The 24,914-nt window shown below is 38.9% G+C and overlaps 1 protein-coding gene across 1 annotated transcript; it reads right to left on the reverse strand.

Moving 5' to 3' along the window:
* Positions 1-2,687: 2,687 nt before the first annotated feature.
* On the reverse strand, positions 2,688-23,097 carry LOC129681276 (cytochrome P450 3A2-like). The gene is given in 12 exon segments (XM_055613181.1): positions 2,688-2,783; positions 5,200-5,348; positions 6,749-6,977; positions 7,771-7,931; positions 10,316-10,385; positions 11,262-11,389; positions 13,623-13,771; positions 14,116-14,204; positions 14,290-14,389; positions 15,739-15,752; positions 17,410-17,526; positions 22,909-23,097. Coding segments are annotated over 12 exon segments (1,491 nt in total).
* Positions 23,098-24,914: the final 1,817 nt, after the last annotated feature.

The raw sequence follows: 24,914 nt of genomic DNA on the forward strand, positions 1-24,914 counted from the left end.
ACATCCAAGAATAGTGGAAGGCAAGAAATAACCAAACTCAGGGCTGAAATCAACCACATAGAAACAAAGAGAACAAAACAACAAATACAAGAGCTAATGTCAAGAATCTTCATATTATACCACAAAATAGAAACAGAAGGAACATTGCCCAATTAATTTTATAAAGCTATAGTTGCCAGGCATAGTGGTGAACACTTGTAATCCCAATATTCCAGGAGACAGAGGTAGGTAGGTCTCTGTGAGTTTGAAGTCAACAAGTCCAGGACAGCCAAGATTATACAGAGAAACTCTGTCTTGAACACAAGTTAGGAATTAGTCTCCAAATGATATTCCTATCTGGCACTGATACCTCAAGATCCATTGGGTCTTGCTTGATCATATAGTTGAAGTGGTAGGTAAGCTTGAATAACAGCCTGGATCTGGTGAAGAGCCTTTTCCTTTTCTGGGCCTCACACTAATATAGCACCTTTTTAAGTCATTTGGAATATAAGCGAGAATAGCACACCCAAGGGAAGAAAGTACTGTCTTCAGATACCAAGTAGGCTTCCCAGATGATGTCCTTCTTTCTTGGTGGTGTGAGCAGCCAAGCGCAATAAATCACCTTTCACCTATGAAGGAATAAGTGTGCCTGACCCAAACCACTGGACTCCTAAGAACTTCAGTGAGCTAGGCTCTTTATTTTAGTTGGATTTATTTCCATCCTGTGATGTGTATACATATTACTAATGATCCAAAGTGTTTGCTACCTCCTGCTCACATGATCCAATTTGCACAATGCCATCACTATAGTAGACCAATGGATATTTTATGGAAAAGACTGATTACAGAGATCCTTAATAACCAAATATTGACACAGGCGTGAAGAATTGCAATATCCTAGAGGCAAAACTGTAAAAGTATACTGCTTACCTTGCCAACAGAAAACAACTTGTTACTGATGGTCCTTGTGTACATGTACTGAGAACAAGGCATTTTTATATTTATTGTTGTGAACCTAGCCTTTAACTGCTGAGCCATCTCTCTAGCCCGTACAAGACATTTCTTACATCAACAGCTGCATACCATATATCATATGTGTTAATTTTCTCAAAGAAGGACACAACATCAGTTCAGCAGCTGTAATAAGAGTCACTACCTGACTGAATTTTAGATAATCAGCTTTCATTCTTCTAGATCCACCTGCCATCTTCCATGGGAGCCCAATTAAAGGTAGATGTGTTGGGAAACATACTTCTGCATCTCTCAAGTCCTTAGTGGTGGGACTAATTTCTGCTGTTTCATTACAAATCTGATACCTTTTAAAAAATAAGTATTTATTATTTATACAACATTCTGCCTGCACACCAGCTCTTACTATAGATGGTTCTGAGCCACCATGTGGTTGACTGAGAATTGAACTCAGGACCTTCAGAAGAACAGCAAGTGTTCTTAACCTCTGAGCCATCTCTCCAGCCCCATGTAATACTTTTTATTCATTGGCAGAAGTAGTTAAAAGTTGCCATTTATCTTTTTCAGGCATGATATCTCTCACCTCTGTTGTAACTGTCACTCTTTGTTAACAACTGCTGTAGTCTTTAGCATATCAGAAGCCATTTTGGCTCCTTTTCTCCATGTTTATAATAGGGTGAAATTAAGTTCAAATTCTAATGCCCCTACATTTCTGAGACCAGGATAGAATTCAACAGTTCAATACTTGTTGCTTAGAATAATACAGTGGAAGATAGATGCATGGGCTGTTTGAGTTAAAGATAAATGTATATTCTGTTAGAGTGAAGAGCATAACATTATGCTATGTTACTTACTCCCAGAAACCTGAAAAGGCCCTAAGAGCTCCTTTACACTAAATTCCAGCCAAGGACCTTCAACAGTTTTGTCTAGCTACAGTACACTTGGAACAAACACTTATAACAAAATCTATGATGTTTAGCTAGTCAAATAATTTAATGCTGTATTCCCTTGCTTCCTACACCTGGTTACCTGGTTGTTACCTGGTTGTTACTTGGTTAATGTAACAACTGACTAAGGCTGACTAAAAGGCCAGCCTTAGAAAAACACTGGCATCATAGTCTGGCTCCTAAATCCAGATTATGGCCTTGAGTGGTCAGTTTTTGTTTTATTTTGCTTTGTTTTGCTCTAAAACAGTGGGAGAGAATGTAAAGGTAGTTGAGAACAGAGGTGGGGAAGAATATAGAAGTTGAAGAAAAAGAATTAATATGATTAAAAGACATTGAATGAAGCTATCAAAGATTTTTTGAAAGAGATGTGCATTTATTTTTTCAGTATAACTTTTCTTGTACAATAATGCAACTAAAACATCTTACATAGATTTTACAATTTGAATTATCACAGTAGTTCATATTTTCATCAAAAATTATTGATCAAATTACAGATACTTGGTTAGTCTCAAAATAGCTCAAAAGAAATTGATGGAACCAACCAGATGTGGATGGAGATGATCCCATGAGAACCAGCAAGATGAATTTGCTGTTCTGTCACTGACTTAGTCATCTCCTTTACATGATATGGAACTCTGTATAGACAGAGAAAGCTCAGTGGATGTACTAAATCAGGGCCAGTATATTAAGCAATATCTTCATCTTGGTTTTAGTCATGATGAAAATTAAAGAGCCCAATGTTCTTAAGACACCACCTTCCTGAAGAGCACATCAGAACTCCTTGAGGGAAAGTCACACTCCATTTCTGATTACATCCCTTGACACAGCCTTCAGAAAAATGTTTTTTTCTGGTTGAACAAGTAGTCCTCTGCTTAATTTCAAAGGTATCTGCAACAGTGGGAGAAAAATATTAAGAAGCAATAAGTGAGCCAAAACAACTCCAGAAGAAAATTTAAAAAAATCAGCATAATAAGGCTTTGCAGAAACATAAAAGCTACATTATCATCATATATTTTGACCTCATATTCCTGAAACATGCTTTGGGTAAAATGTTGATTGATTATCTTCTTGTTTCAGGCCCAAGAAAATTCTTGTTGATTTATATTATTTCTGTTCTGTGCTGATTTAAAGTAAAACAGCTAAGCTTAATGTTTTCATTCTAATTTTTAGTTAATGTGTCATACTATTGTTTTAAGTATTGAAAAGCTATTTTTGGTTTGTTGAAACTTACAGGGTAATCCTGAGGGTATACACCTCAAATCTATAAACAGTCCTAAGCTCTTAGGTCATATGTCAGCACTACAGTTGAGCCACTAAGGGCACATCTTCAGGAGACACTGACATTACTGGCTTTGCTAGCATCTATTCATGGCTTCAGAGGATAGAATGAATGGAACCCGGGGAAAGCCTCAATTGCAGGAAAAGGAAGGTAAACAAAGTTGTCATGGAGATAAAGAAATGTCAAGTTTCAGATCACTGGAGCTTGCTAGAGCACCTGCCCCTTGCCAGGTGTGCCATGGTATCTCAAAACTGAACCCTTTCTGTCTGTCTAATCATTGTTCATGATTTAAATGCTTTAGCGATGAAGTACTAAAATGAGGGAAGTTTTGTGTAGATATACAACCACGTTAAGTCACAAATCAAAGAATAAACACTTCCATGCCTCTATTTGTCCAGAAGTAAAACTAATAGAAAAAAGAGCTATACTCCAAATAAACAAGTCCTGTAAAGTTTAGCTATCCCTTCACATGAAACAAAAACAAGTTGTTCAGAAAAATATAAACACATTCTCTAAATGTGTTACCTTACACTATTAAAACTTTTGTTACTATACTTAGGTCTTCCATGGAGGCATACAAAAAAGATGTGCATAGAAATATATATACCAAATATACCTTTTAATTTTTAATTAATGCTTTTATGAAACGTATTATAACCGTAAGCCATATTTTAAACCTTTTAACAAAAGCTTTCAATGTTCAAACTCCCTTAAAAGAACAACTTCAAGTTTGTGGAAGGAATAATTTGAGGTGATGTATAAAAGAGAGCGGGTATCCTTCAATACACAGAAAATAAACATAACCAAACTGGACGTTTTAATGACAAAGGATCACCATAGGTGAGGACAACAGCTTGAAGAAGCCAAAAGTAGAACAGAAAGTAAATGAGGATGGAAAACTAAGGGGAAGATTCATTTGGGGAGTGAATGAGAACTTGAACTATGCAAGCAGAATAAGGAGGAAAAAAATACATTGTTTCAGGAAATATGGCAACTACCTGTCTTCTGGAGCAGAGCTCTTGGGAAATGATGCAGAATCATCTAGATGTCCTCCATAAGGATAGAGTTCATCATAACCACCACCATTTTTAAGGTTTATATTTTATGTATAGGAGTGTTTACCTACACATTTGCATCTATAGCACATGTGCACTTTCAAAAGATCCCAGAGGAGGACATCAGAACCCCTGGAACTGGGGTGACAATTGGTTGTTAGCTATGATGTGGGTGCTAGAAACTGACCCCAGGTACTTTGCAAGAATAGCAAATGCTCTTTACCACTGAGCCATCTCATGAGCCCCAGAAATTCTATTTTGAGATATTAATTCTCAAATTGGCATCACATGGGAAGTCAGAGATGAGCTTTTGAAGCCACACTATGGGCGAGTTGTTGTGGGATTTCAGAAATGACCAGCCATCATGAGTTTCTGTTTTTACTTTTGAGACTGGGTGTCACATAGCCCATGCTGGCTTCAAATTTACTAAGTGGCCAAGGATTCTTTGAATTTCTATCCTCTACCCTCTAGTGCAGTGATAATAGGTATGCAACACCACAGCTAGTTCATGTATTTTTGCCATCTGAGAAATATCTAGACACCACCTATGAGTTTTAAAGCTCCTCATTGATTCTAATGAACAGCCAAAGGTTGAAAAACTGCAAGAATAGGCCTTGTGTGAGATCTGGGAGAAGAGTTAACCATTCAACAAACACTGAAAAAAAATGACCATTGCGCTGCCTGGTGACACATAACACCCAATTTCCAATGGACATGACAAGAACTTCAATAAAATGCATATAATTCTGTCACATTGGCCTGCACTGACTCTTTATAACGCTACAGTTGCATTTTATATAAACACAGAACAAAAGGCCCCTTAACTATTTTCTGGATAGAAATAGCTCATTTGGCCAGAAAAAGAAGTATTAAACCTCAAATAAAAGCATATTTGTGTTTATACACAGAACCTCTGTTAGAAAAGTGCCTCCTGTAAAACTTCATTTATACAGATGGTTTTCTCTCCCACCTGTGTTTCCTTACAAGGCTCAAAGGAAAAGTTCTGCAGAACTTTAGTGATAGGAAGTTTCATAATCATGAGCACAAACGTCATGCCAATGCAGTTTCTGGGTCCATATCCAAAGGGCAGGTATAGATAAGGATCAATGTTGCCCTTGTCTTTGCTAAACATGAAGATACAACAGTAGGTGACAAGTTAAAAAAAGAATAAAATCACAATGGCTACATATGTGAAATTGCCTTTCAACATCTATCCAGCAGCATACAGTTTTGGATATGTTCCATGAAGTTCTTCTTGCAGGTATTTGTCTCTGAGAATTGTATACTAAAGGTCCTTTCCATTCCACTTGCCTTATCAGAGTCCCCATATTGTTAAAATGAGACAAATGTTATTTGAAATAAATGAATCTTATGTGTCCACTAGTTTAATCGTGGTGATATGGGTAGATAGAAGAACCATTTTCTGATTATAGTGGTGGTCCAATTTTGAGAGGAAATTTATGTCTGGTATTGTAAATCTGGCTACTGATGTCACAGGTACTAGAGGAGAGCTTACTACTAATGCTTTGCTCAGCAGACATTGTATCAGACTGCCTTCTAAATATTTATGTTTAGACACAAAAATTAGGGTTGATACGAGCCTTTGTCAAAAGAGCTTCTGTTTGCAGTGGGAGACAGTTAACATAGAATCTCATGATTGCTCAAAGTGCTGAGAATAAGAGATGGTGGAGTCCTTAACGTCCTCCAAGGCTCAGGGAACATCACAGAAAGGGAGCAGAAGAAACTTGAGAGCCACATCATGAAATGGGTGCTGTGAAATATTATCATCTGGACATAGCATGCCATTGCATTCATGAACTCACAGATAACTACAGAAGACTAGACCTCTCAATAATCCATCACAGATGGGAAAGAGAGTTCATGGTACTCCACATCCGTATGAAGCTACTGCCATTTAATAGATGCTAGAGGAGGGAGAAGTTTTTCTTCAGTAATGTACCCATGGGTGAGTTGCCCATTCTCCAGTAAACAGCTCCTACACTTACCATACTTAATTTTATGAGTCATAAGAAAATTAAAAGACATAGAAGTAGAAGAATTATTGAGGATAAGCTGAGATTCAACATGACTAGGGGAGAAAAGTGACAGGATAATGTGAAGTGAAAATGATCAAAACACATTATACATTCACCCAATTTTCAAAGAATAAAAATAATAAAAGAAAAAGAATAAACAAGGAAATACACCTTTAAACACTAAAAATTCATTCAAGATAATTGGGCATTCCAAGTCTGGAAAGCACACATCATTTAGATTGAAGGAAAAGTGGGTTCCTGCCTCACACTTAAGTTGTTCATTTATTGCTTAAAGAATGAAAAAAAAGCATTCTGTATTTAGGTTGTCATATTTTCTATCCATCTCATGTTCCCTCTCCTCTCTTCCCTTTCTCTGCCATTCTCATCACAGAATGCAGATGGATGCAAAATCATACCTAGACCATCTTCCTATAAGAGACACCATAGTGTGTAAGACCAACATAGTTCAGAGTGGGTTCCCACTCCTGGAATTCTGGTACCTTTCAGGGTGGAATTCCTGAGGCTCTGGACAGTGCTGTGGATCATGGTGAAGAGCATAAGATGACCTTTTAGGAATAAACATACCATCGATTTCAACATCTTTTTTACAGACCCTCTGAATTCTATTAACAACTGGGTATAATCTGAGGGTTTCTTTCAACACCATGTCCAGGTACTCCATGTCCATCATGATCTCATAGCTGGGAGGTACCTGGGTAGAAAGAAAAAGATTTGTGCTGAGATTTTAGATTAACTTTACTCAGTCTACATTGTACTGGTAAGTTCTCTGCAGCTCCAGAGCAAAGCCCAGCATCTCAGAGTGCTTTTGATAGCATTTACAACACATTTAAATGGTTTTAAATTGTTTTATTATGTGTGTCTATATGTTTTGAATACATATATGCCCCACATGGGTACAGTGCCCGCAGAAGCCAAACGGGGCATCAGATGTCCCATGACTAGGGTTTGACAGATTTGGCAATTGCCATTTGGGTGCTGGGACTCAAATATGGATGGAACCTCTGGAAGAGCAGCCAGTGCTCTTAACTATTGTGCTATTCCCCCAGCGCCTTACACAGCAGTTTGTATAACTACCACGTGGGGCTGGGAGGATGTCTCAAGTAGCGAAGTGTCTGCTACACAACCCTGGGGACCTGGGTTCAGACATATATTATTCATAAAGCCAGACACAGTGGCACACATCTATTACTCAAGCCGTTGGGGGACAGAGACAGGGCTTGGTGCTCATTGGCCAGAAACCCTAGCTAAATGTATAAGCTTCAGGTATAGTGAGAGAGAGAGCCTGTCTCAAAAAACATGTTGAAGAATAATTTTAAAAAATATCCCCTTTAGGTCTGTGACCTAAACACACACACACACACACACACACACACACACACACACACACACACACCACTCACTCACACACACCATTGCATGTGATGAGAAGCTGTCTTCGTTGAGCCTTCCCCTTTCTCCTCCTATTGCAAGGACCAGCCAGTCACCTTATTGGGCAGAGCTGTGTCCATCTCCACTTGCAGTTTCTTCTAGACATCAGGGTGAGTGGACAGTAAATGCAGGACAAAGGAAAGTGTGGTGCTGGGGGTGTCATAGCCAGCAGAAATAAAGATAATTGACTGTGCTAAGATCTCCATGTCAGTCAGTGCTGGAAGTTAAAAAAATATATCTCAGATAAGTCAGATCAAGGTGGACAATCACAGGTGAAATGACGGGAAAAACAAACAAGGCTCCAGTTTTCCTAAAGAGAAACATGGAGAAGCTGTTCGGTCACCCTGACTGAGCCTGTTATCACTGTGACAACCATGTGACACATGCAAAGATGTGGGAGAGCACTTCAGCCAGGTTGTCCCAAGGTGTGTGCTATGTTCCTTATTGTCACCAGTGGGCAACTTCAGGACATGGGATTTTTTCTTTTTAACCCCACAAGGAGAGCAACAGAAACAGAAAATTTGAACACAAAAATTCCCAGAGACCCATACTCCAACCAAGTACCAGGCATGGAGATATCCTAGAACCCCTGCACAGATGTAATCCATGGCAGTTTAGTGTCTAAGTGGGTTACATAGTAATGGGAAGAGGGACTGCCTCTAACATAATCTGATTGGCCTGCTCTTTGATCACCTCCTGCTGAAGGGAGAGCAGTCTTACCAGGCCACAGAAGATGACAATGCAACCACCCCTGATGTGATCTGATAGACTAAGATCAGAAGGAAGGAGAGGAGGACCTCCCCTATCAGTGGACTTGGGGAGGGGCATGCGTGAAGAAGAGGGAGGAAGGGTGGAACTGGGAGGGGAGGAGGGAGGGGCTTATGGGAAGATACACAATGAATAAAGTGTAATTAATAATAAAAAACAACAAAAAAGATTTATTTCATTTATGTATATTTGTATATTCGTATGTATTGTGTGTATATTTGTATGTATATTTGAGGGATGTGTCTGGGGGGGTGTGCCCATGGAAGCCAAAAAAGGGCATTTGAAACCCTTGAGAAGAATTTGTAGAAAGTTGTGAAGAGTCAAAGGTAGGTACAGGAAACAGAATTCTAGTCCCTTGCTTGAGCTTAAGATTTTTTAATATTTTTATTTATGTGTTTACACACGTATGTACAAGTGCCCATGTAAGCCAGAAGATGGTATTGGAGACCATGGAACTAGATTTATAGGCAATTGTAAATCTTCTGCTACGATTCTCTGATTCTGTTGTTGGTAAATTCTTTCTTCCAAGTAGTTGCTTCTATGCTGAAACAGGATTATAAGCCCACAACCCGTCACTATTTTCAAAATTAATACTTATTTTAGCAATCAAAAATGAAACAGAATGGATGAGGATATGTAGCTCAGTAGGTGGACTGCCCTGGATTTAATCCCCAGCACAGACTTTTAATCTCAGTAGTTAAAAGTCATGCCTTCTCAGGCACAACTTGAATGTGAGGTCAACCTCACCTTCAAACAGGGCCATGTAAAAACTGTTTTTGAAGGAAGAGGAGGTACAAAAGAAAGGAGTTAAAGTCAGTTGATCACATGAAAGGCTTTCAAGTAGACAAACTGGGAGAAATATATGTAAAAAATCAGTGACTTTGAAAATAAAATCATGCTGTTATATATGCAAGCAAGTGTATGCACTAGAAATAAGCAAAGAGGTAACAATGCAAGGCACATGGAAAAAAAAAGTCTGGAATTGGAATGTTGTCATTTTGCAACCATGATAGTAATGATGGTTTTAAATTTGAAAATAAACACAAATGGGAAATTATAAAGCTGGCTCAATGGGTAAGAACACTGATTGCACAAACTTGAGGACCTTGAATCTTCTATCCCCATGTGAAAAACCAGGTGTGGCAGCACACCACTGTCATCCCAATGCTGTGTATTATTGGGAACTGCTGTCTGCCAGCCTAACTCCAGGTTTAATGAGATGAAATAAGGCAAAGGTGAGATGCTTGGTGCCTTCTCTGTTATCTGCACACACAACTAGGGTTTTGCACATGTGTACATACTCATGCACATACATGCATGGGCCACACAAAGAAGATAAAAATAATTAGTGTGTAAAAAATGGATAGAGGCAGCAAATTTGTGCAAAGAGGCTTTCTTCAGAAGCTACTTATTCATCAGGAAAAGTAAAAATAAATTTCTACCATAGATTAAGGTACAGAACACATGCACACCAGGGGCTCTCAGAATGCATCAGTGCTGTTTGTGTACATGCCTTCTGTCTGGATGCTTATACTCAGATGTCTAGGCTGAGTTCCAAGTCAGGGTGGGAGAAAAGACAGAAACAGCACCTATGCTGATCTGGGTAACACACAGACAGCTGAAGTCTTCCATTGTGACTACTCCCTTCATGTTTGGAACAATGTTATGCCCATGTGCTTCCAGAAAATTCCATGAAGAGAATAGCCATGTCTGCCTTTCAGCAACTTGACAGAAATATTCCTCTACCTACAGAAGCCTCCTTGCATATTTTCTGAGCAGTATGCCCATTCCCAGAGAGCTTCCCTGTGCATAGACCAGGGAGTCCTTGGTTACCTTTGTGAGACTCTGTGTCTTTGGCATTCTTGTGAGCATTCATCATCAACTGGAGAAAATCCACTCTGTGCTGGAAGCAGAAAGAGTATTTACAAATGTAGAAGGTCAACTGATGAGGTAAGAGATGGATCGGGAGTGCAGAAACTTAATTCTCTCTTTTCTGAGTATGTGACTCCCTTACACTCAAAAGCATAGTTAGTGTCACTTGAGTCACCAAAGATCAAACTCACAAGTGACTAAACCAGGAAGCAATCCAGCCACTATATCAACTACTTTTACAATAAATTACAAATAGGTGCAGTTTTAAACAGTAGATATTATACTTTGCAAATGCTTTTGAATGACAGGAAAATAATCATTTTTATTTGTTATTAGAGAACTTCACACATGTGCACAATGGGATATCGTCATATCCACCCCATTCTTTCTTCCATCCAATTCCTTCTATATCCTATGTAACATTTCTTCCTTCCTTAATAACCCACTGAGTCCAACTAGTGCTGCCCATATGTGCAGGACTGTGGGGACATCCACTGCTACAAGGGAATCCTTCCAGTGCCCACAGCCTCCATCCACAACTATTAACTGCCAATAGTCAGTCAGAAAGGGGCAGAACCTGGAGAGTTTCCCTCTGATATATGTTAGAGTTTTATGGTCTTGATTTTGTGCAGGTCTTGTGCTGTGACTAATTCTTTTAATTTTTTAATTCTTATGCCTATCACTCTAGTTTTCTTTGAAATTGCTAAGGGTTATTTCCTGGCTTATTCTCAATCAAAAATTTAAAACTCCAACTGTTCCTCCCCCAGAAAATATAAATATTCTGTCTCTGTCTAATGGACTCTTCTCTATCTACCTTTACTGACAGATGAAGAAATACACAGCTCATATTCTCACAGCCCAACATGTTTTCAAACTGTGAACCTCCCATGAGACCATCACTTTTTACCTTCTTGTTTGAATCCAGGCGATTTTCCTTCATTTTGTCCACAAATTTTTTGAAAAATGCTAATGAATCCTTTGAGAACCTGGAGATATTTAGCATCTCATATATTGGGTTGAGGAATGGAAAGAGTACTAGAAAGAAAAAAAAAAGTTTTAATGAACATGCAAGGTTCATCTAGAGAAGTCAAAACACAATACAAATAAGCCAGTGTCTCAGCCAGAATCTGTTCTCCCTTTGATCTTGCTCTCACATTGTGACTGTGATTACATTGTGTCACCTCCACACTGCTCCTTCTGCAGTTTGCAGCAGCCAGAGCTGCAAATCTGCCTCTTGTATTGAACTCTGTTCCTGTAGTCCTTGTAGACTCAGACAGAAAAACTGGGAGCTTTTGAGATAAAGGATCCTGCAGGCAAGTGTGAAAACCTCAGCTTGATCCCTGGATCCCACACTGTGGAAGGACACAACCAGAAGCAATGTGAACATGTATAGACACACACAAAAACACATACATACATACACACACACACACACAAATAAGGACAGCTGATGATACAGAGAGAAACCCTATCTCAAGAAATAAAAAGACAAGCTCAAAAACAGGTGACCACAACCCAGAAAGAAAGAAAATCAAATAATGTCCTTCATTTCCCAGTTCTATTCTGTAATGAATAAATGTAAATATGTGAACAGGTATAAGTGTGGCTATCATATAATACTTAAAAGGAGACCAAGAGGATAATAGTAAGGGAGGAAGAATGGAATGTAGGGAAAAGGACACACGATCTGTGTGTGGAAATGTAATTAACAAGGAAAAGCATTAAAGCCCTAAATGAAGCAACATGTTAAATGGATCCAGAATATACACATATATGTACATAAAGATAAATAAACATACACACACACACACACACATATATGGCCACTGCACACTGGTTGGAGATATGCCACAGAAGTTAGCACTGGCTACTTTTGAAGAGAACCCAGGCTTCATTCCCAGCCCCCACATGACTGCTCTCTAAGGAGAAGGAGGTGGGTGAATGAAAAGAAGGGTTATGTGAGAAGACAGAGACAACAAAGAGAGATGGGGGCTATAATCAAAATGTAAAGTGAATATATAAATAAAAATTTAAAAATAAAATTTTTAAATTTTAAAAATAAAATTCCCCACAAAAAAATTAAAAATAGGGTTACCTTTTATCTAAGCAATGATGATTCTTAATATATACCATGAAACATAAAAAAGTAACTATATCCTTCTATGCATATGTTAATAGCAATAAAATTCATGGCAAACATGTGAAACTAACTTCATGTCTATCAATAGATACAGAGCATTTTTTGCTCATGGACACAGGAGGTAGTGATGTTTGTTTAATTTACTATTGTGCTATATAAAAGATGCCTGCCACAGAGACCAAAACCTATGATCCCATTGATGTGAAGTGCCAAGGATATGTAAATATACAGATAGTGAACAGGTGTTGCTTAGGTCGAGGTGGCTTAGGTGTAGGTGAAGGATGATGGTCAAAAGAGCCAACATAGCTAGAACAATGTACTATACAGTCCTCATTGGCAAGGGGCCATGTGGTCCTTCAGTCAATGCAGATTTCCAAGTGATCAAAGTATGGAGAATCAGTGACTGCTGACTGCTCAGCCCTAAATGGAGTAACTGTATCAACACCCCACCCTTCAAGGCTCAAGAAACGGCCTGAAAGAAGGTGTGGAAAGAAAGAGCCAGCAATGGGGCATCTGCAGTGCCATATCCCAGATGTGGCATGGTCCACTCATGGACCAAACACCTGCATAAGATCAGGCCAGTAATACTGTTTGCCATCCTAGCAGGCAGTAACTGGGTGCACTGGGTTACCAAAACACAGAAAGGGACATGAAATAAGGAGGAGAACATGTTGGGGTGTCTGAGGGAAGCGGGAGGGAAGAGTTATGGGTGGGTCTAATCAAGATATGTTGTATTCCTATATGACACAGTCAAAAATAAATAAAAGCATTATAAAGCAAAGCCAGGAGTGCTGGTGCACACTTTAGTCCTCAGGAGGTAGAAGCAGGAGGATCACTTTGAGTTCAAAGCCAGTCTGGTCTACACAGCAATTTCCAGGCCAGCTAGAGATACACAGTAAGATCCTGTCTCAAGATAAAATAAAGGAATAAAACAAACATAATGGGCTACATGTCTTTGAATGCACTAAAAGCATTGAATTGTGCTTTTAAGAAAACGAATTACATGACAACTGAATTACATTGCAGTAGAGAAGCTATTTTGTGGGGAAGTGTGAAAGAGAAGGGCAGAAGTGACAAACGCAGCCACAGACAAGACTAATGGAGCAAAAGACAGAACTTTCTACATACCTACTAACAAGAACAATAGATCAAAAAAATCAAATCTTAAGAGATTCTTGGCTTTCTCCACAAAAGGATCATTTGGGTTGTTGAAGGAATCAACGTTCACTACAAATGATGTGCTGGTGACCACATCCATGCCGTAGGCCCCAAACACTCTGAGGAGGAAGAGACATGGGAACCAGCATGAAGCCTGAAATGGTTCATAGTTTTGGGACAAGAGAAACAAAGCCACCTCAGTATTGACCAAGTGCCTTCCCATCCTGCCCACCCTCTACCCTTGTGACTTTCAGACCATCATGATTCTTCTTTTTAAACTGTGTAATTATCTAATATATATATTAGATACATACAATATACACATACATGTAATCTATGCATAATATCTAAAGGTAGAGTATATGCAGCTAAGCCATGTGAGATACACAAGGAAAAAGACTCTCTGCCCAAGTTATCCTCCCAGATAACCTCCCAGAACCACCTTGGATGCACTACCACTTACTCCTTCATAGGGACAGGCTTGCCTTTCTCTGCCTCTCCTCTCAAGTATTTTACCAAAATATCTCCATACTGTTCAATGATGGGGAACATCTGAGCACAAAGCACAAAAGCATCCATAGTTAAGTGTGGAGAATCAGGTCACACAAAGATTTTAATCATAAGTCCTTTCAGTCACCTCTTTGAGTTTTCCACTGGTGAAGGTGGCAGACAGCAAGGCTCAGATTCTCTTCCACTCGTCATCCTCAGAGAAGAAGACAGCTTTTTTTCATAATCCCCTCTGGGCCAAAATTCTACAGTAAAAAAAAAATGGTTCTGTGTAAGTATGGAATTCATCATGGTTGCAAAAGTGCTGAGCAGATAACACCATATTACAATTTGTTACACTGTTTACTGTTATACTGTTTACTATGGACTGAACTGAATGTTGGATGCAAAAGAAAAAAAGTTTAAAATTTCAGCATTTCCTCACAGCCTATAAGAAATCCAGAGCTCACCAGGTAACCTGTTGTGTTTTCAAGCCTTTATATCCCAGGATTCTTTTAAATGTAAATCTCTCTATAGATTTAAATTAGGTCCAATGTTAGGGGAAAGATAGGAACAATAAGGAGCAGGTGCAGATGCTGTGCATATGGCAAATGGCTTGGAGACAGAAAGAAAGTGAACTTTGCATCACAGAGGTTCTCCAGTTCTGTGTTTATAACATAAACAGTGTATGTGTGTGTGTGTGTGTGTGTGTGTGTGTGTGTATCATGTAAGTGCTGGTGCACATGCCCATGTGTGGTCATGTGGAGACCAGAGGTCTGTGATCTCCCTCTATAATTCTCTACAGCACTTTTCTGAGGCAGGGTCTGTCACTGAATCTTGAAGGTTCTGGTTTGTTTGGAATAATCTGGCATGCAAGCCCTTAGGATCTACATGTTCCTATGCACAGCTCTGGAGTCATACTTGCATGCTGCTCTGCCTTCTTTTATGTGTATACTGGGGATCCAAACTCAGGCCCTTTTCCCATTGATGGTGCCAGTAACATGTAAAAGATTTGATGTATGAGTTTTTAACAATTTGTTTTACTATTTTATGAATGCATGTATGTGTGTGTGTGTGAGTGTGTGACAGTGCATGTACATGTGTGTAGTGTATTCAGAGGACAGAGGAAGGATTTGGATCTGGTAAAGCTGGCAATACAGCTGGTTGTGAGCTGCTGGATATGTAGACAACCAAGCTCCCATCCTCTTTCAGAGCTTTCAGCCACTAAAACATCACTCTAGCCTCTGGATGGTTTGATTGATGGATCATTTGTTTTTGTTTAGAAATAATGCTATAGAAATCCCTTTTCCTTAATTCTTTATACAGTGATAAAGGGAGAAAAAGAAAAATTTCCCTAATAGGACCTTTCATCTATCTTTCATATTTATATTTTATACTAATGTGGAGTCCTCAACACACCCTTAAACTACAATACTCAGCACAAAAGGAAGAAAGGAAAACAGCTTGACATGATGAAGGGCATCTGCAAACAAGGCCTTCAGCGAACTTCACTAAATGACCACAGACTAAATGAGGTCCAATAAGCAATCTCAAAAGGTAAAGGTGATTGCTGCCAAGCCCAACAACCTGAGTTCGATACCCAGGACCCACAGTGTGTAAGGAGAGAACCAACAGGCTTCCTCAGATAAAACAGTAGATAGCCATGGTTTAAGAGAGAGGCCATGCATGGGAAGAGCCTAGATCCCCTCTTCAGAGGAAGCCCATTAGGGCTTCAGTTTCCAAGTGGGTTCTCTAGAAAAGAGTAAAGGGGCTGACTCTGATGTGAACTCAATGGCCTGCTCTTTGATCACCTATCCATGGAGGAAGATGATGCAGCCAGCCTTGGTAGGACCTGATAGACTAGGGGTCAGAGAGAAAGAAAGGAGGTCCTCCCCTATTAGTGGACTAGGGAAAGAGCATAGGGGAAGAAGAAGAGGGTGTAGAGACTGGGAGGAAATGAGAGATGGGGCTACAGCAGGGATACAAATTGAATAAATTGTAATGAATAAATATATAAATAAATTTAAATTAAATTTAAGTAAGAAGTATCCTGCACAGAAAAATTAACATAAATAAAACCATAGATTTGAGATCAAATCTCAAGAGCAAATCTACATGCATGTGATAGGTAAACAGTCATGAGACTTGACACCTAAGAGCACAATCCATGAGAAGGAAAATGGATAAAAAAGGCAAAGAGAAGACAGGCTGTACACAACAGCTAATGGGCTAGCTTGAGGGAGCTGTGTGGTCAAGGAGGTTCTCTGTATTCTGAATGTTTGACACCACAAAAATCAATACCATACAGACATAAAAAGGACTTGTAAATGGGAAATGTAAATTACTCTAGATGACAAGTGTCCACCTACAACTAGATTACAATACCATAGTATATTTAAACTTACTCAACACATTCCTATTAGCAAAATTAATACCTAGATCCTGCTTGTACATTATTATGGAAGCCACTGTGAATCTATATTTATTTCCGTTTTAAGTAAGTAAAATATAAAGGTTTAAATTATGAAAAGGGGAGGCTGTGGAGATGATTCAACAGTTAAGGGTGCTTCCTGTTCTTCTGGAGGATACAGACTTGGTCCCCAGCACCCCTGTCAGGCAATTCACAACTGTCTGCAACACCAGCTCCAGGGGATGTCATACCTTCTGCTGGCCTCCACAGGAACCTACACACATGGCATTCACTCACATAGCCATACCTATGTAACTGTAGGCATAAGATTGTTGTGTAATTCAAATGCTGACTTCTGTAACCTCCCATATCTGGTTGCCATCCTTGTTCTGAGAATTTCCTGTCTCAGTGTTGTATAAACACTGCTCCCAATGGTCCCCTGATATGTCAAGAAAGAAGCTTACAGCTCATTGCTGAGCATAGGAGAAAATGGGGCAAGACTTCTACTAGCCAGGGGAGGAGGATTTAGAAAAGGAAGTAGGGGATGCTGTCAAAGAATAGGTTGAAGAGACATGAATAGAAGGAGCTACAAAAAAAAAAGCTACAAAGTGCAAGTACACTGGGAGGAAGCCAAATTAGCTTAGAGGGTTAGGAATAGATTAATAACTTCTTAACTATTGCATTGTGAAGCTTATTACTAAAGAAATATAAAAGAGTGAATTGTGTGATGTCTATATTTAGAGAGAAACTAAGAGTAACAAATACAGCTTTATAAAAATAACATTAACATATACACATAAATAAATAAAATAACAAAAATGATCATTTAAATTTTTTTAATTAAAAAAAGAAGTTATCCATCTGCCGATTTGTGAAGGCAGAATAGGATTCTTTCACTAGCACATTCTGGATCATCTCTGTGTCTGTGATGGCAAATAGAGGTGTTTGACCCTCAAACAGCTTATGCAAGGAAAACAGCTGATTAATCCAAAGCCAGGCTCTCAAGTGAGAGCCACACCCAGACTTTGATTTTAATGGAGCATGACCCTCACTCTGGTTTTACAACACACTGTCACAGGAGTTCCCAGGGCAACTCCCAGATTCTGACCTCGGACAAAATGAAGTCTTTGTAAAATGTAATATCATTCAATGTAAAATGTAATGTCATTCAAGACAAAACAATTCTGAAAGACATAACTAGAAATAAGAGGTGGGAATTTGATAAGTCTAAATGTCCATGTGTGAGAGTTGCCTATACCATTTTCTGTGATTTTCGAATATATAAAATACTGTGAGGAGCTGGAGAGAAGGTACCATAGTTAAAAGCACGTACTTCCCTTGCAGAGGACCTTAACTTGGTTCCTAACACTCATATTGGGTAGCTCACAACCCCCTGTAACTAGAGCTCAAGGAAAATCCAGTGCTTCTGGCCTCCAAGTTCATTTGCACTCATGTGCACAGACACACATATGCACATGTATAATTAATAGTAATAAAAATATATGTTTAAATATAAATATTAATTAATAATAATTTTAAAATAAAATATTCATATTAAATTTTTACTTTAAATATTTTAAAGTAAAAATAAATCTTTAAAAATTAAACATTGGAATTTGGAAATTAATCTTAAAATAATAAAATATTTCAGTATCAGGGCTTGAGATGTAGCTCCATGGTATTTTGACTGCCTAGAGTGAACCAGGCCTTGGTTTGATACATTGATCTGAAAACAAATGAAAATAAGGAATTTAAATAGGGCATCATTATGTACATTCAGGATCACATGGCCTTAGTCATGAGGTAAATACAAATGAACATGACTCTGAGATTCCATCTTACACTCATGAGATGGCTAGGATCTTAAGTGACAGCACATGTTGGTGAGGATGTGGAGCAAGAGGGACCTTCCTCCATTGCTGGTGGGAGTGTAAACTTGTACATTCATTTTGGAAAGTAATCTGGAGGTTTCTCAAAAAATCATGAATAGCTCTATCTCAAGATCCAGGTATACCACTCCTATGTAGATACCCAAAACATGCTCTACCATTCAATCAGGACATCTATTCAACTATGATCATAGCAGATTTATTCTTAATAGCCAGAATCTGGAGACAACCCAGATATCTCTCAAGTGAAGAATGGATAAAGAAACTGTGGTACATTTACACAATGGAATACTGTTTGGCTATTAAAAACTAGGGTATTATGGAATTTGCAGGCAAAATGTAGAACTAGAAAAGGTCACCCTGAGTGAAGTAACTGAGAAGCAGAAAGACACTCATGGTGTATACTCAATTATAAGTGGATTTTAGCCATATAGTACAGCATAACCAAACCACAATTCACAGACCCAAAGGAGATAAGTAACAAGGAGGACCCAAAGAAGGGTGCTTAAATCACACTCAGAAGGAAATAGAATAGATATCAGAAGTGGTTGAAGAAAAGGAACAAGTTAGGAGAGGGAGCATAGAGAGAAATGAGGGCAGAGATCAGACCTTGGGAGAGCAGAAGCAGGAGGACAGAGAGAAAAGAAACTGAGTGGGGACATATCTATGACAAGCACGAGACCTATGACAACCTAGAGGCTTCTGGGAAGATATGGGGATGATCTGGCTGAGACACCTAGTAGCATGGGTTATGGACACTAAAGAGGACATCCTCTTACTAGATAGGACCCCTTGTAGAAAGGGGAACACCAAGTAACCCACAAAAACTTTGACTCCAAATTTACTCTACCTACAAGATGTGCAAGGATAAAGATAGAGCAGAGATTGAGGGAATCTACAACCAATGCCTGACACTATCAATAATACTCTCCTGTGATCACAAATAAGTGCCCAGCATAGCTGTCTCTGCGAGTCTCCACCCAGCAGCAGATAGAAACAGATGCTGAGACTCACAGCCAAACCCTGGGTAAGGCATAAGGAGTCTTGTGGAAAAGTGGGGTGTGTGTGTGCAGAGATAGAAGTATCTGGAGAGGACAGGAACTCCACAAGAAGACCAAGAGAGCCAGCTAAACAGAGCCCAGAGCATCTTGTGGAGACTGAAGCACCAAGGAAAGACCATGAAGAACTAGGCACCCTATACAAATGTTGCCAATGCATTATGTGGGTTTCCTAGTAAGGGGAGCAAAGGCTGTCTACGGACTATATTGCCTGCTTTTTGATCACTTCTGTTTGGTGGGGCTGTCTCAACAGGCCACAGGGGAAGAGAATGAACTCAGTCCTTATGAAACTTGATGTGCTGGCGAGGGTTGGTAGGGGGCACTCCTTTACTGAAGAGTAGGGTAGGGGAATGGGGTGGGGAAAGGAGGGAGAGTGGGATCAGGAGTAGGGTAGGGAGAGGCTACAATTGGGATGTAAAAAGAAGAAATTAGTTAATTAATTAAAAGAAATAAATAAAAGAATTTAATGAAGCACCTACATCAAATTCTCCAAGGCTCATATAATGTTTGGAAGACAGGGCAGAAAGAACATGAGAGTGAGGAAGTAGAGAGGAGAGCAGCCAAATGCTGACTTCTATACTCTTGAACTCACTGAAGCTGGGGTTACTCCACAAGGCCTGTGGATAATTTTACTGTCTGCATTCTAGCAGGAAGTTTAAGGTCCTGACACTGCCTGAGTATTGACACACAGCTAGTTCCTGGGAGAGGGAAAGCACAATGTCCCAGTAATACAGGTGACTGATGAGGTCCATTCAATCCCTGGAATCTACATGCTGGAATGAGGGAACTGACTGTCACAGTTTCCATTTGACCTTTACATGCATGCCACAGAACACACGTCCCACTCTGACAAATAAATCAATATAAGAAAAAAATTTAAAAAAATGGTGGTAGGGGATGACAAGATATCATCTTCAGTGATGAACCATTGGTGAGTTGCTCATTGTCATGTAAATAACTTTTCACTCACTCATGATTCTGTAAATAAGTCCAATTAAATTCACTGGTTTGCGCACACACACACACACACACACACACACACACACGCACACAAAACTGGTTTTTAAAATAAGCAAAACAATATTAGGTCCAGGCATGGTGGCACATGTCTCTAATCTCAGCACTTAGAAGGGAGACTCTGACTGATCTCCAACCTCAAGGAAAGTTTAGTCTACATAGTGAGTTCCAGGATATTCAGGGCTACATAAAGAGACCTTTGTTGTGGTTAGTCTAAAAATATTTATTAACTCACTATCACAGTCAATAAAAGACACAGACAACTGATAAATTTTAGAATAGCCTTATATCACCTGCAAAGTAGATAGTAACATTCTAAACAACCTTTACTTTCAAGCCCCAACCTAGGCTTCCTTTCACCCATAATTCCATAAACACTTGCATATTCTCTCATTTGTATCATTTCCTCCATCCATACCAACATGTGCTTCTTTCAAGCAAAGCCGTGATAACTCTCTGCTTTCTTCCTCTACCTCTTCCAGTACCTGTCGTTCTACCCAACATACTTCTGTGCCCAAAGCCCAAGAACCTTAGTCCCATCTACCTCCTTCTGCCCTGCCCAGGTATAGGCATACTAATCATCCAGTAATAGATAATTGAAGAATATTCATTCGCACCCCATGGCTACAGGAGATAGTTAAACATTATAACAATGTCCATGGCAATGCAGTAACTAGATCTCAAGGCACTGAAATAGCATTTGAATACATAACACATGACTAGTGAATCACTATTCACAGATGATATAATAGTATACATGAGTGGACCCACAAATTCTACCAGAGAACTCGTACAGCTGATGAACACCTTCAGCAAAATTGCTGGATACAAAATTAACTAAAAAAAAACCTGAAGTCTTCCTGTATTACAAAAGACAAGTGAGCTGAGAAAGAAATTGGGGAAACAACAACCTTCCAATAGTCACAAATAACATAAAGTATGCCAGTTTAACTCTTACCAAGCCAGGGAAAGATCTGTATGAAAAAAACTTCAAGTTTCTGAATAAAGAAATTGAAGAAAATAACAGAAGATGAAAAGATTTTCCATGTTTGTGGATCAGTAAGAATAACAGCAAAAATGGTCATACTACCAAAAGAAATCTAGAGATTAATGCAAATCCCATCAAAACAACAACACAATTCCTTACAGACCGTGAAAGTACAATTCTCAACATCAAATTAAAAAATAAAGAGAATAGTTAAAACAACCCAGTATGGTAAGGAACTTCTGAAGTTATCTCCATCCGTGATCTAAAGCTACACTATAGAGAAATAGTAATAACAATGGCATAGTACTGGCAGAGAAACAGACTTGTGGGTCAATGGAATTGAATCAAATACCCAGAAATAAATACACCCACCTACAGAAGGCAGGACTAAGGACAAAAATTTATACACTGAACCCCCACAGTATGTCCTTCTTCCCCTTCAAGCTACTTAAGACCTCCATCCCCTGGTACTACAGCACAGAATCTCCACTTCCCCCTTCAAAAGACTACCATATCAGTGTTCTGTCTGAGAGAAAAATCTTGCTTTTGGAAATGCCTGTCTGCTCTCTTTTAAGTCCATGACAACTGCACCAGTCCTGATCTCACAGACACTACAACATGGATTGAGGAAAGCAGAGAATCATAGGTTCATATTTTAAGTCTTCATTCAACTAAGCATTTAAATGCAATAAATAAATAAATAAATAAATAAATAAATAAATAGATAGATAAATAAATAAATAAATGGGTAGACTTCTAGATGTATATAATCTAACAACATTAAATCAAGTTGAAATAAATTATTAAAACAGACACATAACAACCAAGATAGAACTGGTAACTTAAACATCTCTCAATTAAAAGAAAGAAAAAAAAAGCCTATCTCTAGAGATTCAGCATGAATTCTACAAGAGTCTCAAATAACTCACTGTAATACTCTTCAAAGTATTCCACATAAAGGAAAAGGAAGAAATACTTCCATATTCTTGTTAAGACACCAGCAGTATTATTTTACATCCCTGTCATAGACCCCTCCCTTCTCTGCTCCTGGTTCTACTCACCCTGTTTCCCCTACCACCCCTCACATGGCTCCTCAGAGAAGGGGATCATCCCCTCCCCTGTGTATACCCACCCATGCCACCATATCAAGTCACATGAGGACTCAGTGCATCCTCTTGCCCTGTGGTGTGGCAAGGTAACCCCGACAGGGGAATGTGATAGAAAAGCTAGCTTGTGGATCAGGGTGCATTCATATGTGTGTTGGTCCTGCTGTGTTTACAAGGCCTTGTTACCCTCGTGTCCTTCATCCCCTTTGGTGCTTACACTCTGCACAGAGTTCCTTGAGCCCTTAGGGGAGGGAATTGCTGGAGACATCTCATTTAGAGTGGAATGGTCCAAGGCCTCTCACTGTCTGAGTATCAACTGGATGTGGGTCTCTATATTTGTTCCTATCTGCTGCAGGATGAAGTATTCTATGATGGCTGAGCAAGGCACCGATCTTTGAGTACGGCTGTGCTCCTTTAGCACCACTATAGCATTTAAATTTCTCTGATGTCCCTGGCCTGTGTAGACTCAGGCTCCTGGCAATCCAAGCCATGTTGGATGAAGGTTCCTTTTCATGGAGTGGGCCTCCTGAAACTCAACCAAATATTAATTGGTCACTTCCATGAAATTTGTGCCACAAGTGCACCAGAAAATCTTGTAGGCAGGTTACCATTGGAGAGTGAAGGGTGTATGGCTGGGTTGGTGTGTACTTTCCTCTTTAGGTGGACTATGGTGAATGTTAAGGGGAACGCGAGCACCCACAAGCATGCATGCCATGTCTTCAATGTCTTATGTATTGTTGAAAAAGAAGGCACTTGAGAATAACTACAAAGTTATGTTCCAAGAATGTGACACTTGGTGGAAATTCAACTTTCAGGAGTTAGCATGGCACCTCTTCATTTTCCTAGTTCCTCCTGTATTCTGTTATTTTCAGGTATTTCAGACCGAACAAAAAGCATCTTTTCAGGCTGGAAATGGACTGTAGTTTTCAGGTTAGATATGGCAGTAGCATAAAATTTGGTCAGTGGTGAACTATACTTATCTGTGTGCATTATTAAAAATATCTAGATTGCAACATATTTATATTCATGAATGGACTTACATGTGTTATAGGGATTTTATGTAGATAATTCACAGTATGATTGTGTAAAACTCTTTCAAAAATTTACTGTTATTTCATCCACTTCTTTCTTTTATATTTATCCTCCTTCATAATTAGAGTACCTCCCCTGGTTTATCCCAATCAGATCAATTGTACCTGCCATTGTATTGGTTACCCACCATGCCTTCTTGTTTCTACAGTTATTCCATGATGAATAAATACTCACAAACCAACATTTGGAGCTAGATGCACCAGCATAGAGAATGAAAGATATTTGTCTTCTGGATATGGGTTACCTAAATTAAGTTTTTACTTACATCTATTTATATGTATGATATGATAAATATGAGTTTCCATTTCCTACCTATTGTGAACAGAATAGCAATGAAGGTGACTAAGCAAATATTTGTAGAGTGGGATGTCGAGTCATTTTTACATATGTCAAGGAAAAGAGAGCAGAGTCAGGCAGCAGATTTATAATTTCTGTTTAGAAAATTCTCTACTCTGATTTCTGGAATGGCTCAACTATTTAAAAGACACACCACCAACCCCTTTCCAGTAATTGATTTTCATGCTTGGTCTATAGAAGAATCGCAGATATCACCCAAAGCCCTGTATACTACCTAAAATAACAAAGAAAACAAGTTTATGTACTATTTATCTCAATTACTTTCATGTAATTATATTTTGAATATGTATATTGTCCAAAAATTAATAAATAACATGCATAGCTTACTAAATTGTGTTTTCAGCAGCAGCTTTTATTCTAAAATAGAATATCTGTGATTGTTCGACAAAGTGAGGGGCTCTTATGTTTGTTTAAATATACATTTAAGAAAAAGTTACTTAAAAGTGGGTAAATAATTTAATTTTAGTATACTAATGGGTTTTATTAGAAAAAAAAGAAAACTAATACATCAAAATGATCATTTTTTTATTTGCTATTTTTTGTTTTTAATACATCTCAAAGAGTTTTTATCAGGTCTTAAGAGAATAATGTAGCACTTAGGGAAGAAGATGCACCCCAGCAGCCCTGCACTAGAGGCCAATATGTAGAAGACCTCCACAGCCACAACGGCTTTGCCCTTGGTGCTCTGGTAGACAGGGATGAAGATGACCCAGACACTGAGGAAGACCAGCATGCTGAATGTCAGGAACTTGGCCTCATTGAATGTGTCAGGCAGTTTCCTTACCAAGAAAGCCACAGTGAAGCTGCCTAAAGCCAGGGTCCCTAAGTAAGCCAGCACACAGTAGAAAGCAGTAACTGA

Source organism: Psammomys obesus, unplaced genomic scaffold (genome assembly GCF_907164565.1).
Source record: "Psammomys obesus unplaced genomic scaffold, mPsaObe1.curated_primary_1811, whole genome shotgun sequence".
In the NCBI taxonomy this organism is placed as follows: Eukaryota; Metazoa; Chordata; class Mammalia; order Rodentia; family Muridae; genus Psammomys; species Psammomys obesus.